The sequence below is a fragment of the Coregonus clupeaformis genome, chromosome 6, assembly GCF_020615455.1.
Source record: "Coregonus clupeaformis isolate EN_2021a chromosome 6, ASM2061545v1, whole genome shotgun sequence".
NCBI classification, from domain to species: Eukaryota; Metazoa; Chordata; class Actinopteri; order Salmoniformes; family Salmonidae; genus Coregonus; species Coregonus clupeaformis.
Genome location: NC_059197.1, coordinates 5,654,787 through 5,669,959, shown reverse-complemented (window position 1 = coordinate 5,669,959; position 15,173 = coordinate 5,654,787). Strand labels below are relative to the sequence as shown.

General features: G+C 45.4%; 1 protein-coding gene across 2 annotated transcripts in view; it reads right to left on the bottom strand.

The window, feature by feature from the left end:
• LOC121567555 (delta and Notch-like epidermal growth factor-related receptor) overlaps nt 1-15,173 on the bottom strand; it is a 60,724-nt gene that overhangs the window by 32,014 nt on the left and 13,537 nt on the right. For both annotated transcript variants that reach the window (XM_045217743.1, XM_041877698.2), the window contains exon 2: nt 1,356-1,691. In XM_045217743.1, coding sequence (XP_045073678.1) covers nt 1,356-1,691 — 336 coding nt within the window. The remainder of the gene's footprint in view (nt 1-1,355; nt 1,692-15,173) is intronic.

Sequence of the window (15,173 nt, the reverse complement as noted above, 5' to 3'; positions counted from 1 at the left end):
CTATTTGGTAAAAGACCAAGTCCATATTATGGCAAGAACTGCTCAAATAAGCAAAGAGAAATTACAGTCCATCATTACTTTAAGACATGAAGGTCAGTCAATACGGAAAATGTAAAGAACTTTGAATGTTTCTTCAAGTGCAGTTGCAAAAACCATCAAGCGCTATGATAAAACTGGCTCTCTTGAGGACCACCACAGGAAAGGAAGACCCAGAGTTACCTCTGCTGCAGAGGATAAGTTCATTAGAGTTACCAGCCTCAGAAATTGCAGCCCAAATGAATGCTTCACAGAGTTCAAGTATCAGACACATCTCAACATAAACTATTCAGAGGAGACTGCGTGATTCAGGCCTTCATGTGCGAATTGCTGCAAAGAAACCACTACTAAAGGACACCAATAATAAGAAGAGACTTGTTTGGGCCAAGAAACACGAGCAATGGACATTAGACCGGTGGAAATGTGTCCTTTGGTCTGATGAGTCCAAATTTGAGATTTCTGGTTCCAACAGCCGTGTCTTTGTGAGACGCAGAGTAGGTGAACGGATGATCTCCGCATGTGTGGTTCCCACCGTGAAGCATGGAGGAGGAGGTGTGATGGTGTGGGGGTGCTTTGCTGGTGACACTGTCTGTGATTTATTTAGAATTCAAGGCACACTTAACCAGCATGGCTACCACAGCATTCTGCAGCGATATGCCATCCCATCTGGTTGGCACTTAGTGGGACTATCATTTGTTTTTCAACAGGACAATGACCCAAAACACACCTCCAGGCTGTGTAAGGGCTATTTGACCAAGGAGAGTGATGGAGTGCTGCATCAGATGACCTGGCATCCACAATCACCTGACCTCAACCCAATTGAGATGGTTTGGGATGAGTTGGAGCGCAGAGTGAAGGAAAAGCAGTGCTCAGCATATGTGGGAACTCCTTCAAGACTGTTGGAAAAGTATTCCTCATGAAGCTGGTTGAGAGAATGCCAAGAGTGTGCAAAGCTGTCATTAAGGCAAGGGGTTGCTACTTTGAAGAATCTAAAATCTAAAATATATTTTTGATTTGTTTAACACTTTTTTGGTTACTACATGATTCCATATGTGTTATTTCATAGTTTTGTTGTCTTCACTATTATTCTACAATGTAGAAAATAGTAAAAATTAAGAAAAACCCTTGAATGAGTAGGTGTGTCCAAACATTTGACTGGTACTGTACATGGAAATACACAAAAATACACACGAGGCAGCAAGAGGATAAATGTCATTATTTTATAAGACAAATAAAGAAGTTATGTGAACTCTGAACCTAGCTAGCTGGTCAGCTGGTCTGTTGTGACGAATATAGTACAGGTAGCATTCATCTCTGACCTGTTGTTTCTCCCACTGCACCACCAAGAGTCTCTGTCCAGCCTTAGGCTGCCACGGCTGCAGCGTGGGAGGGGCCTGCGTTGTGGTGGACACCGTGGTTGTCTGGGAGGGCTGAGTGGCGGTTGTGGGCGTGGCGGGTGTGGCCTGTTCGGGGGCAGGGGGTGTGGCAGGGTCCCAATTGGAGACAGGCAGCAGGTCCAAGGGGTCCAAGGTGGCTTGCTCACACTTCTCCCCCTCGTACCCCTCGCTGCACTCGCAGGTGTACACATCGCCCTCGCCACTGCGGCTACAGTTGCCATGGAAACAGGGGCTGCTGCCACAGGGGTCTGTGAAAAACTGACAACACAAAGAGGAGAGGGAAAATGACTGTAGATAATAATATGCCATTTGGCAGATGCTTTTAACCAAAGTGACTTACAGTCATGCGTGCATCAATTTCTTTTTTGTGTATGGGTGGTCCCGGGGATCGAACCCACTACCCTGGCGTTACAAGCGCCGTGCTCTACCAGCTGAGCTACAGTTGACATGTGAAACAAAACGACAATTTCAGACTCAATATTCGTTGTATATAAACCACTGTATATTATGGATGCATCTCAAATTACAACTTTTCCTCCATAGTGCACTCCTTTTAACCAGAGCTCTTTACTCTCCACTAATCACACCCTTTACAACCACTACTTCTGTTAATAAGTAGTACACTACATAGGGAATAGGGTGTCATTCCAGACATAGCCTCTATCCTCACTATTCTCTAATGGCCATCACCATTTGCTCAGAGGATTCTCCCTTTGTCCATTATTAATGCCTGGATCTTTATTACAACTTTTCCTGCTTAGGCTGCAAAACCAACAGTAGCAGAAAGTGCAATGTTATACGGCCATTTTATATATCAAGTCTAAACACTGGATAGTGCTCGAGGTGCTGAACTACCAGCCTAAACTCTCAAATCTCCTTTTCATCCCTCCTATCATGTCTCATCTCTCTTCTTTCATGTTATTTTCCCTCTTGTCTTCTTTGCTTTTCACTCTCTCTCTACTTGCTAAAGCCTGTTGCCAATATGTCCACTCGCCACATTCTAGCTATATTGTTATTGTATGTAAAGGCCAAAACAAAAGATACATTAATGCACAGTTACAAACAAATACTCAATCACGACCAAAGTGTCACGCCCTGGCTCTGGGGACTCGTTAATGTTGAGCCAGGGTGTTAGTTTCTATGTTTAGTTTTCTATGTTTCTGTTCTAGATCGTTGTTTTCTATGTTGTTAGGTGGTTCCCAATCAGAGGCAGCTGATTCTCGTTGTCTCTGATTGGGAACCATACTTAGGCAGCCTGTTTGGCACAGTTTATTGTGGGATCTTGTTCTGTATAGGTTTGTGTTGGTGAACCTGTAGACTTCACGTATCGTTTGTTGTTTTGTTATTTGTATTAAAGTACTCATTAAAAGATGTACGCATATCACGCTGCGCCTTGGTCCGCTTCTTACGACGATCGTGACAGAAGATCCCACCAAAATAGGACCAAGCAGCGTGTGCAGGAGCAAATGCCGGGTATGGAACAGGAGGTTACTCTGGTAGATGTCCTCCTCGGTTGGGGGAGAATCACAGAGGAGGAGGCCGTCCGCTACCGGAGGGCGATGAGGGAGGATGCCCAGGCAGGAGAGGAGAAGCGGCGCCAACCGGGTCGTCGTCGGACAGGCGAGAGGCAAACCCAATAATTGTTTTTGGGGGGGCACACGGCATGGACGACAGGGATGCTGGAGGCAGCTACAGGACGTATCGGCGGATTAGGAGAGGAGGCCACCAGGTTTGGGGGGCTGGAAGGGAGGTTGGCGGAGCCTAGAGGTAGAGCAGAGCCAACTCCCCGTACTCAGGCTAGGCAGCGTGAGACTGGGCAGGTTCCGAGTTATGCGGAGCTGCGTACTGTGCCGCGAGTGGTCCGGCACAGTCCTGTACGTCCTGTGCTAGCACCACGCACGTGTCGTGCTAAGGTGGGCATGCAGCCAGGACAGAGTGTGCCGGCTCAACGCTCGTGGCCTCCAGTACCCCTCCTCGGTCCCGGATATCCTGCGCCAGTGCCACGTGCTGTAGTGCCAGTACGAGTGCACAGCCCTGTACGTCCTGTGCTGATGCCTCACACAGAGTGTGTAGAAATAGGCATTCAGCCAGGACGGGTTGTGTCAGCTCTTCGCTCCAGACCTCCAGTCCGTCTCCACAGCCCGGTCCGGCCCGTTCCTGCTCCACGCACCAAGCCAGTGGTGCGCGTCATCAGCCCGGTCCGGCCTGTTCCTGCTCCCCTCACCAAGCCAATGGTGCGCGTCGCCAGCCCGGTCCGGCCTGTTCCTGCTTCCCGCACCAATTCAGTGGTGCGCGTCGCCAGCCTGGTCCGGCCTGTTCCTGCTCCCCGCACCAAGCCTGTGGTGCGCGTCGCCAGCCCGGCCCGGCCCGTTCCTGCTCCCCGCACCAAGCCAATGGTGCGTGTCGCCAGCCCGGTCCGGCCTGTTCCTGCTCCCCGCACCAAGCCTGTGGTGCGCGTCGCCAGCCCGGCCCGTTCCTGCTCCCCGCACCAAGCCAGTGGTGCGCGTCGTCAGTCCGGCACGGTCCGTGCCTGTTCCACCTGTGCCTGGTCCGGCACCGGTCAGCTGCTCCACGCCGGAGCCAGAGCAATCCGTGTTCAGTCCAGCTCCGGTCAGCAGGGCCAGACCACGAGGGCGAGAGAGAGAGAGTGGTGGTCGCGCCCGGAGCCGGATCCGCCTCCGAGGCGGAATGCCCACCCGGCCCCTCCCCTGTGGTGTTTGGTTGGCGCGGTCGCAGTCCGCACCTTTGGGGGGGTACTGTCACGCCCTGGCTCTGGGGACTCTTTATGTTGAGCCAGGGTGTTAGTTTCTATGTTTAGTTTTCTAGGTTTCTGTTCTAGATCGTTGTTTTCTATGTTGGCCAGGGTGGTTCCCAATCAGAGGCAGCTGATTCTCGTTGTCTCTGATTGGGAACCATACTTAGGCAGCCTGTTTGGCACAGTTTATTGTGGGATCTTGTTCTGTATAGGTTTGTGTTGGTGAACCTGTAGACTTCACGTATCGTTTGTTGTTTTGTTATTTGTATTAAAGTACTCATTAAAAGATGTATGCATATCACGCTGCGCCTTGGTCCGCCTCTTACGACGATCGTGACACAAAGGCTTCCCGGTTATGTCAATAATTCATCAGAAATGTTCTACGAACAAACCTAGGGTTTGATATGCGCAACCAGAGCCTCAAGGTTCTTCAATCTCACGCACACATGACTTTAATGGACCCTGACAGTCTCTTTCATGCTGCTTTCTCCCATTAATAATTCACCATATTTGGAGAGAGAGAAAAAAAGCTCTGACAAAAGCGTTTGAAGGTGAGAGAAGGTAAAGCTAAATATGTCATGTTGACTCCAGTCCAGGACACGTTGGTGATATTCATTAGGCACTTAACGGAAAACGGACTGAAACAAGGAGAGAAACCTGAATACGACCCATGCCTTTGTTTAGTGTGACAGACGGTTCTTACATGAGTCAATAATCTGCTTCCCACCACAGAATCCCAGAACCATGCTGATGATACTCATGTAGAATCCCCAAGTTTGTGTGTGTGTGTGTTTGTGCGCGTGCATGTGTGTGTGAGATTGTGTGTTAGAGCGTCATTAACAGCCCTGCTGTCCCTATGACTGACTCACAGCTCATTAGCACTAAACTCTCTCAAGTGTTTTCTCATGAGGCTCTATCAGACACACTTAGAGCACTACAGAGGAGGAGCACAGAGGCTCAACAGCCCACTCCACAACCCCTCAGAGAGACTGCTGACCTGATCACACAGCTGTAGCACGGCCCACAGACCCAGCCACTGCAACCAAGACACACTAGGAAAACTGTCTCTCTGTCGGTAAGCACCACACTCCCTCTAGATACAGTATATAGGCTGACATCACTAAAGGCACCACACACACACAACACAGTATCAACATAGCATAGAAACCTGTCACAAAAACTGTCGCCTACGTAACTGACATCATATAGCAAACACCCAATATACTAGAATCAGTTTCTCTGGGTGTATGAATGATAAAGCTGTTGGTGCAATTGGCTCGCCTACTTCTCTTGATAGGCAACCACTGCCTATAAGCACAGGGACAGGGATAACAGTGTGAATTAGCACTTCTAATAGCTCACAGAGGCACAGAACAATAACAACCAACATACGCAACAAGCACTGTAACTATATTCCCACATAGGCCACGAACGAAAAAGATCTAAAGATATTTTAGAGAAAAAATGTATTACTTCACAAGTAGGAATTATCAACTTTCTAATTGTCCTGAAACAAATAAGGATCAATACTATTGAAAGAAGATCGTATTCCATTAAGCAACTGGCATCATCAATTTGAGGTGGTGGAGGAAGTGGGATGAGCTGCTGGCCATTCTCCAGCCCCTCACACACATACACACACCATTGTATATAGATTTTCTATTGTGTTATTGACTGTAGGTTTTGTTTATTCCATATGTAACTCTGTGTTGTTGTTGTTTTTATCGCACTGCTTTGCTTTATCTTGGCCAGGTCGCAGTTGTAAATGAGAACTTGTTCTCAACTGGCTTATCTGGTTAAATAAAGGTGAAATAAAATAATAAAAAAATAATAATGGAATTGCTCAGGACCACGGCAAAATGAACAAGATCAATATCAACTCTCACCGCAGGCTGAGGATTTCTTCATTCAGTAAAACATACTGAATTATAGATGCCAAAGTGATAAATGAAAGTGAATGTGTGTAGGGTATAACGGTAATAAAGTTTTAATGTACAATATATGGAGTCAGCATTGGTCAAACTTGATAATCCTGGAGGAACTCTCAGATAGTCCTGGTGCTACAGCACCTGGCCAAGCGTATTCAGGTCTGGGACTAGCACCACTGGGCCACCTCATTGGACAGAGGTGTAACAGTGGGCCTGGAGTATGGCCAGTGGGATCAGCAGGCCTGTAAAGGTTGGTAATTGGGCCTGCCCATTTATCCAGTTTATCAGCCAGTCAATGTTTATGGCTGAGTCATCTGTGCCGTGGGTGAGGCTGCGGGGGCGGCCGGCGGGGGCTGTTTAATGGCAAGCTGGTTCACCCGCCCACGGACCACACTAAGGAAGATGGAAGATATTTAGGAAAATGTAAGGCAAGCCTATGCCTTAGTGACAAATATGAAAACATGCTTGCAAGCACACAAACACAACTCAATGCCCCAACCATGGGCCTGTAAAGTTGTGGCAATATTGGATCAATTTCCAAGAGTCCTCTGGGTGTTTTTCTCAAACAAAGAGCATTCCGTCTTGAACATGATTATTACCTGATAATCTGTGAAGCCAATATGGTCTCTCAGCATGATGTCGCAAATGATTTTGAAAGCATTTTATAATGCCATAGCTACAGTAGCTAGGTAACCCGAAAGCAATTAGCCTTGGTGCAAAAACATTTTGTGTGTGTGTACATGAGAGACAGAGACAGAGAGACAGAGAGACAGAGAGACAGAGACAGAGAGAGAGAGCACTGTAGTAGTAAGAGTACACAAACATATCTGAGGGTCGTTTTTCACAAAGAACGACAACCCTTGACAGACAGCTAGCTCCATCACGTCTCACTGAAATTACTCGTCAAATCCCAGACAAATTGTCTGATATCTGAGGCACCGCTAATAGCTGCTTTTCCTGAATGGTTCCCGGTACTGCTGACAATACTCCTGTTGAGGAGGCGCTCAGGACATTAGTATCTATTAGCATAACTCAGCAGCACCCAGAAAGACATGAAACTGTCACATAAAAGTTTCACCAGACAGCGCCTCAGGCACACAGATGCATTTTCCATGCCAGAGAAGATGTTATTGTTTGTGTGTGCCTGCCGAGGCACTGATAGCGAGAGTTAGCTGGCTGTCTCTCTGATCGTTCTATCAGCCATAAACCGGTTGGTCGGACAAACGCAATTATAATGTCTCCAAACAGCTGTTGAGAATGAGAGCTACTCTCCCCCAGATAAATCTCCTGGTTCCACTTTGAAACATGCTCAATCATTGCTTCTGAATATTGGTATCTTACTCCTTGGGAGAATTGAACTTGTCAAAACTCTTACTTATACGATAGCTTAAAGTAAATGCCAAGTAATGCCAGTAATTTCCCTCTCTTTCTTCCTCCTCTACAATATCCTCTCAAGCTCTGTCAGGTTGGATGGACAGCTATTCTCAGGTCGCTTCAGAGATGTTAGATCAGGTTCAAGTCCGGGCTCTGGCTGGGCCACTCAAGGACATTCAAAGACTTGTCCCGAAACCACTCCTGCGTTGTCTTGGCTGTGTGCTTAGGGTCGTTGTCCTGTTGGAAGGTAAACCTTTGCCCCAGTCTGAGGTCCTGAGAGCTCTGGAGCAGGTTTTCATCAAGGATCTCTCTGCACTTTGCTCCATTCCTCTTTCCCTCAATCCTGACTAGTCTCCCTCCTGCTGAAAAACATCCCCACAGCATGATGCTGCCACCACCATGCTTCACCGTAGGGATGGTGCCAGGTTTCCTCCAGACATGACGCTTGGCATTCAGGCCAAAGAGTTCAATCTTAGTTTCATCAGACCAGAGAATCTGGGTTCTCATGGTCTGAAAGTCCTTTAGGTGCCTTTTGGCAAACTCAAAGCGGGCTGTCATGTGCCTTTTACTGAGGAGTGGCTTCCGTCTGGCCACGCTACCATAAAGGCCTTATTGGTGGAGTGCTGCAGAGATGGCTGTCCACAGAGGAACTCTGGATCTCTGTCAGAGTGACCATCGGGTTCTTGGTCAACTCCCTGACCTAGGCCCTTCTCCACTGATTGCTCGGTTTGGCCGGGCGGCCAGCTCTAGGAAGAGTCTTGGTGGTTCCAAACTACTTCCATTTAAGAATGATGGAGGCCACTGTGTTCTTGGGGACCTTAATGCTGCAGAAATGTTTTGGTACCCTTCCCCAGATCTGTGCCTCAACACAATCATGTCTCGGAGCTCTATGGACAATTCCTAAGACCTCATGGCTTGTTTTTTGCTCTGACATGCACTGTCAACTGTGGGACCTTATATAGACAGGTTTGTGCCTTTCCAAATCATGTCCAATCAATTGAATTTACCACAGGTGGACTCCAATCAAGTTGTAGAAACATCTCAAGGATGATCAATGGAAACAGGATGCACCTGAGCTCAATTATGAGTCTCATAGCAAAGGGTCTGAATGCTTATGTAAATAAGGTATTTCTGTTTTTTAATTTGAATACATTTTCAAAAATTTCTAAAAACCTGTTTTCGCTTTGTCATTATTGGGTATTGTGTGTAGATTGATGAGGAACATGTTTTATTGAATCCATTTTTAAATAAGGCTGTAACTTAACAAAATGTGGAAAAAGTCAAGGGGTCTGAATACTTTCCGAATGCACTGTAACTCCTAGTGATGGTGTGCCATGGACAAATTAGTAACAGTCCAAGTTAGAGAGAGTCTCCAGTTAGGCACCCCCCTCACAGCCTCTCATCACAACAACCCCACTCTATAGAACCAATCTACAGTAGTATTCACCAGAGTCCTCCAGTGTTCACTGTTCATATCGACAGAGCTGATACACCATTCATCACAGAGCTCTAGGAGTTACAATCAGGCCCCGTAGCACTCACTTCTGTCATCCTGAAGTGCTTTGAGAGGCTAGTTAAGGATCATATTACCTCTACCTTACCTGACACCCTAGACCCACTTCAATTTGCTTACCGCCCCAATAGATCCACAGACGATGCAATTGCCATCGCACTGCACACTGCCCTATACCATCTGGACAAGAGGAATACCTATGTAAGAATGCTGTTCATTGACTATAGCTCAGCCTTCAACACCATAGTACCCTCCAAGCTCATCATTAAGCTCGGAGCCCTGGGTCTGAACCCCGCCCTGTGTAACTGGGTCCTGGACTTCCTAGTCACTTTAATAATGTTTACATACTGCTTTACTCATCTCATATGTATATACTGTATTCTATTCTACTGTATTTTAGTCAATGTATTTTAGCTCATCCTAATATTTGTATATTTCTTAATTCCATTATTTTACTTTTAGATTTGTGTGTATTGTTGTGAATTGTTAGATACTTCTGCACTGTTGGAGCTAGGAACACAAGCATTTCGCTACACCCACAATAACATCTGCTAAGTGTGTGTATGTGACCAATCAAATTTGATTTGATTTGATTTATTTGGTCATCAACACTGGTCCCATATGGCCAGTAAACCCACAGCATGCTCTCCAATTAATGTATCCTTTATTCGATACAGCACAAGAGCTGGTGTGCTGTTGTTCTAGCACTCCCCTGCCACCTTCACACTACTGCTGTTTTGTCCCATCTTCATTAGAGCATCCCTTCCTCCCCCTCCCGCTCCCCCTCCTCCTCCTCCTCCATGTCTTCCCCCGCACAACATGGTGGAATCTGATAACTACCTTCACACCAATCTGTTGATTTTCTCGTTTTGGCTGCTTTGGGATGGAGAGTAATTAGGAAACGGAGACAGCATGCATCTAAAATTCGCAACAGTCAGTCACACGGCACAAGCATGCTCACACAAACAAACAAACACAAACTAATGAAGCTGTTCTGTCAGATAAGTGGAATTGGGATAGTGACCCCGAGAATGAACAGGATTCCCTTAAATAAAGAGGGGGAAAAGGACCCAATAATAAACTGTCAGGGATGGAGCATTACCAAACCTAGCACACTGGGGACAAATATACTTTCTGGATGTTGTCATCTCATGACGAGGTTTAAAAAAAAAAAACAGAACAGGCTACAGTACAGGCTACAGGCTACAGTACAGGCTACAGGCTACAGTACAGGTTACAGTACAGGCTGTAGTATAGGCTACAGCACAGGCTACAGACCACAGTACACTGTGTACAACAGCTACAGTACATGTAGGACACCAGAAGAACAACATGTCCTTCCTCATAGTGTATGTTAGCCTCAGTGTTTCCCATCATGCAGTTCATCATTATCTCCTCTGTAGCATGTGTTTTTTGGAGAGCATGGCCTAGGCTTTGGTTTAGCAGGCTAAAGCATTCTTGTGGGCCTGCAGGAGTCCTGGATTCTAACTGCATCAGTCACAAGTTCTCAAATATGAGAGAGAACTTTGGAAGGGAACGTTGAGAGAACGTTCCAGAACATTCCAGTTGGAGGTCCAGCAGCTGCTTCTATTAGAGCCAGTGTTTCAGAATCCAGACCAGACAGGGTATGTATGTATGTATGTATGTATGTATGTATGTATGTATGTATGTATGTATGTATGTACATGTATGTATGTATATTATTTTACTGCTCTATGGATATAATTATTGTTTGGATAACCTTATTTACTATTATGTATAGATTTTTACCTTTAATTTTTTCACTCTTTATGCGATGCGCACTGCAGAGAACACTGGAAGAAGAATTGTCACTCAATTATCACAGTGAATTATTGTAATGTTTGTTTATGTGTCAATTCTTCCAATAAGGGACGGGTTGCCAATTGGCAATTTGTCACAAAAATAAAATGTCATTCATTCATAGAGAAGTCAGGTGGAACACAGAGGAGGGAGTGTTAAACCACTCATTACCGACAGACCTGGGTCTTGTCTCCGATGGACAGTAACTCTTAGGGAGCAGAACGATGCATAGAAGATGTAAAACACGGCAGGTCAATATACCACTAATGATGCACACACGCAGGCACACACACACAATAACCCTGAACATTGGTGCTCTTTGGGTCATGAAGGTCTGATGATGGTCTAGACCGAAAATCTATTGATCGAAACTCAAGTTCCTTTTCATGTCTTTCGGACATTGCATTTACACAGCCAACATCGTATCCGATCTGAATCTTAGACATACAGTACCAGTTAAAAGTTTGGACACACCTACTCATTATATTTGAGATTCTTCAAATAGCCACCCTTTGCCTTGATGACAGCTTTGCACACTCTTGGCATTCTCTCAACCAGCTTCACCTGGAATGCTTTTCCAACAGTCTTCCCACATATGCTGAGCACTTGTTGGCTGCTTTTCCTTCACTCTGCGGTCCAACTCATCCCAAACCATCTCAATTGGGTTGAGGTCGGGGGATTGTGGGGGCCAGGTCATCTGATGCAGTACTCCATCACTCTCCTTCTTGGTAAAATAGCCCTTACACAGCCTGGAGGCGTGTTGGGTCATTGTCCTGTTGAAAAACAAATGATAGTCCCACTAAGCCCAAACCAGATGGGATGGCGTATCACTGCAGAATGCTGTGGTAGCCATGCTGGTTAAGTGTGCCTTGAATTCTAAATAAATCACAGTGTCACCAGCAAAGCACCCCCACACCATAACACATCCTCCATGCTTTACAGTGAGAAATACACATGCGGAGATCATCCGTTCACCCACACCGCGTCTCACAAAGCCACAACGGTTGCAACCAAAAATTCAAATTTGGACTCCAGAACAAAGGACACATTTCCACTGGTCTAATGTCCATTGCTCATGTTTTTTGGCCCAAGCAAGTCTCTTCTTCTTATTGGTGTCCTTTAGTAGTGGTTTCTTTGCAGCAATTCGACCATGAAGGCCTGATTCACACAGTCTCCTCTGAACAGTTGATGTTGAGATGTGTCTGTTTCTTGAACTCTGTGAAGCATTTATTTGGGCTGCAATTTCTAAGGCTGGTAACTCTAATGAACTTATCCTCTGCAGCAGAGGTAACTCTGGGTCTTCCATTCCTGTGGCGGTCCTTATGAGAGCCAATTTCATCATAGCGCTTGATGGTTTTTGCGACTGCACTTGAAGAAACTTTCAAAGTTCTTGAAATGTTTTCGTATTGACTGACCTTCATGTCAGTCAATACTGTCGTTTCTCTTTGCTTATTTGAGCTGTTCTTGCCATAATATGGACTTGGTCTTTTACCAAATAGGGCTATCTTCTGTATACCCCACTACCTTGTCACAACACAACTGATTGGCTCAAACGCATTAAATTAACTTTTAAGAAGGCACACCTGTTAATTGAAATGCATTCCAGGTGACTATCTCATGAAGCTGGTTGAGAGAATGCCAAAAGCGTGCAAAGCTTGTCACCAAGGCAAAGGGTGGCTATTTAAAGAATCTCAAATATAAAATGTATTTTGATTTGTTTAACACTTTTTTGGTTACTCCATGATTCCATATGTGTTATTTCATTGTTTTGATGTCTTCACTATTATTCTACAATGTAAAAAATAGTAAAAATAAAGAAAAACCCTTGAATGAGTAGGTGTGTCCAAACTTTTGACTGGTAGTGTACATTCTCTAGTGAAAGCAATCATCATTGTAATGTACAGCCATTCTACTTTACATAGACAGAGTTAATATTAACAGAGAAACAAGTATTTTTGTCAAAGATGTCAACCTCCTTTAGTCTGCGATCAAAGCATGATCATTTCAGACTCCATCAGAGTCTGTCTTTGTCCGGGTGATTGACAGAGACTGACACCTGTCAGAGACTATGAGAACATGGGTGAGAACAAGTAGAAAATAACATTCCAAAATAGAATCTCAAATCCTGAGGAGAACCCACCCAGAGAGATGACAACTACCAACAACCACACTGTAAGGCTGCTGCATCAGACTCCATCTGGGTGGGGGGATAGTGAATACTCATAGGGCCAGGAGTTTGTCCCGGCCACATGACCCGATTAGGAAAAATTTGTAGATCTGGGGGCAGATCAAGCTGTAGTATTGAAGATAGATTGTAGGTTCTATCAATTTAATTGTTTGCATCTACGGTGCGAGTAGGGACATATCTCTCACCTGGTTGTAACCTGGTTACCACACAGAACTGAAGGCACAGTTATGCCGAAACGATGGTGGTTTTTTACCCAATACATTACTGGGAGTTTATACAGAGTGTGCGACTCTCTTTATTTGTTTTTATAGCTTACAGTTTATTCTCCATTGGTCAGCACTTCTACACTAAGTCATGTTCTCTGGGTGTGCGCCAGCTCATGCTTTTTAGAATACCACACAAAACTAACAACTTCCAATCAGGATGTGTCCCAAATGGCAACCTATTCCCTATATAGTGCACTACCTTTGACCAGAGCCCTATGGTGTCAGCCTATCAGGCTCCCTGAATGGCTGGAGAGCGCATGGACACAAGCTAGCTTTTAATGTTCTCTATTTCTGCACATGAAAGCATTGGCCCTCCCTCACACACTCACTTCCCCCTGAGCCCTCTGGTCTGTGGCATCAAAGGACGCGCTTAAAAATCGGATCCATGGAAATCACACAAACACCTTCAAACACAGGGGGAAACACCTGTCTTGTTGCATTAATACCAGCCCTTGTGTCCTGTCTCCCTTCTTCCCTCCTCGTTTCCCCCCTCACTTCATCTCTTCCCCTCTTTCCTCCATTGTTGTGTTATAGAGTTTCATCATCAAGACATTTACATTTTAGTCATTTAGCAGAAGCTCTTATCCAGAGCGACTTACAGTTAGTGAGTACATAAATGTTCATACTTTTTCATACTGGTCCCCCGTGGGAATCGAACCCACAACCCTGGCATTGCAAACGCCATGCTCTACCAACTGAGCTACACGTTCTTATGTAAGGATCCCTTACTCCTCCAATAGATCACCACGAATTAGGTCACAATCCCACCCAATCAACCCACATGCAGATTACCAGCAGAGAGGATCAAGAGGTATTGCTATGGGGAAGGAGAGAGAAAGGGAGCAAGGTCGTGCAAGAAAGAAAGAGAGAAAGAGAGATGGGAGAGGATGAAAGAGGTAGACAGCAAGAGCGATAAGTGAGAGTACACAGAGAGAGAGAGAGAGAGAGAGAGAGGGAGGGAGAGAGAGAGATAATAGAGTAAGAGAGAGACAGAGGGAGAGAGAGGGGGTGAGGGAGAAAGAACAGTGGAAGAGAGATAGGAGAGGAGGAGTTTAGGGGCGGGCTGTCAGCAGTGGTCTGTTTATACCAGGTGGAGGAGACTGACGTGTCTCTCCGGGGATAGCATAGCGTGGTGACGTCACAAGTCATTACCTGGCTGTCTCTTTAGTCACACCATAAAGGACATAGCTAACTAGCAAAAGGTTTAATAAAACCTCTTTAGACTGGGATGAAGTGTGTGTGTACACGTGTGCATTCGTGCTAAGTGTGTGTGTTTGTGCTAAGTGTGTGTGTGTGTGTGCATTTTAACAGAAGGACTTTAAAGTGCTGAATGGGAGCAGTATCCTGAATAGACAGTGTTTATGTCTTGCTTGTTTCTGTTTGTTACAGTTAATCAGTATGTAACATCCACACACAGTCAACACACAGTCATGCCCAGTCACTCCCTCCCAGAGCTCCTCTGCTACATGGAGGAGAGCCAATCACAGCTGGCCTGAGTGAAGATTTATTTCATGCACCATATTGATTGATATATGTGGTGCCTGTTCACTCTGACCTATATACCTATGCCTCCCTGCTGCCTGACAGCCAGTAAAAAGACCACAAAAGAGCCCTGTTAAGCCTCAGCTTGATGTCATGGAAACATAGAACCGGAACATTCTGTTCCCTGTGTCAAACAAAATTTGTCCTGCAATTTATGATTGTTTCTCTTTTCTTTTCAGGCCTTACAGTAAGAATAACACAGTGGTTAGATATTGAGGGAGCTAGAACAATGGGAAATGATGAAAGCTCAGGCAATAGAGAGTTCACATTATAAAAAGAAAATGAAGAGAGCATCTGGCACGAAATGTAACAATGTGTTACACTCCGAATAATCATTATATAACTTTAGTTTA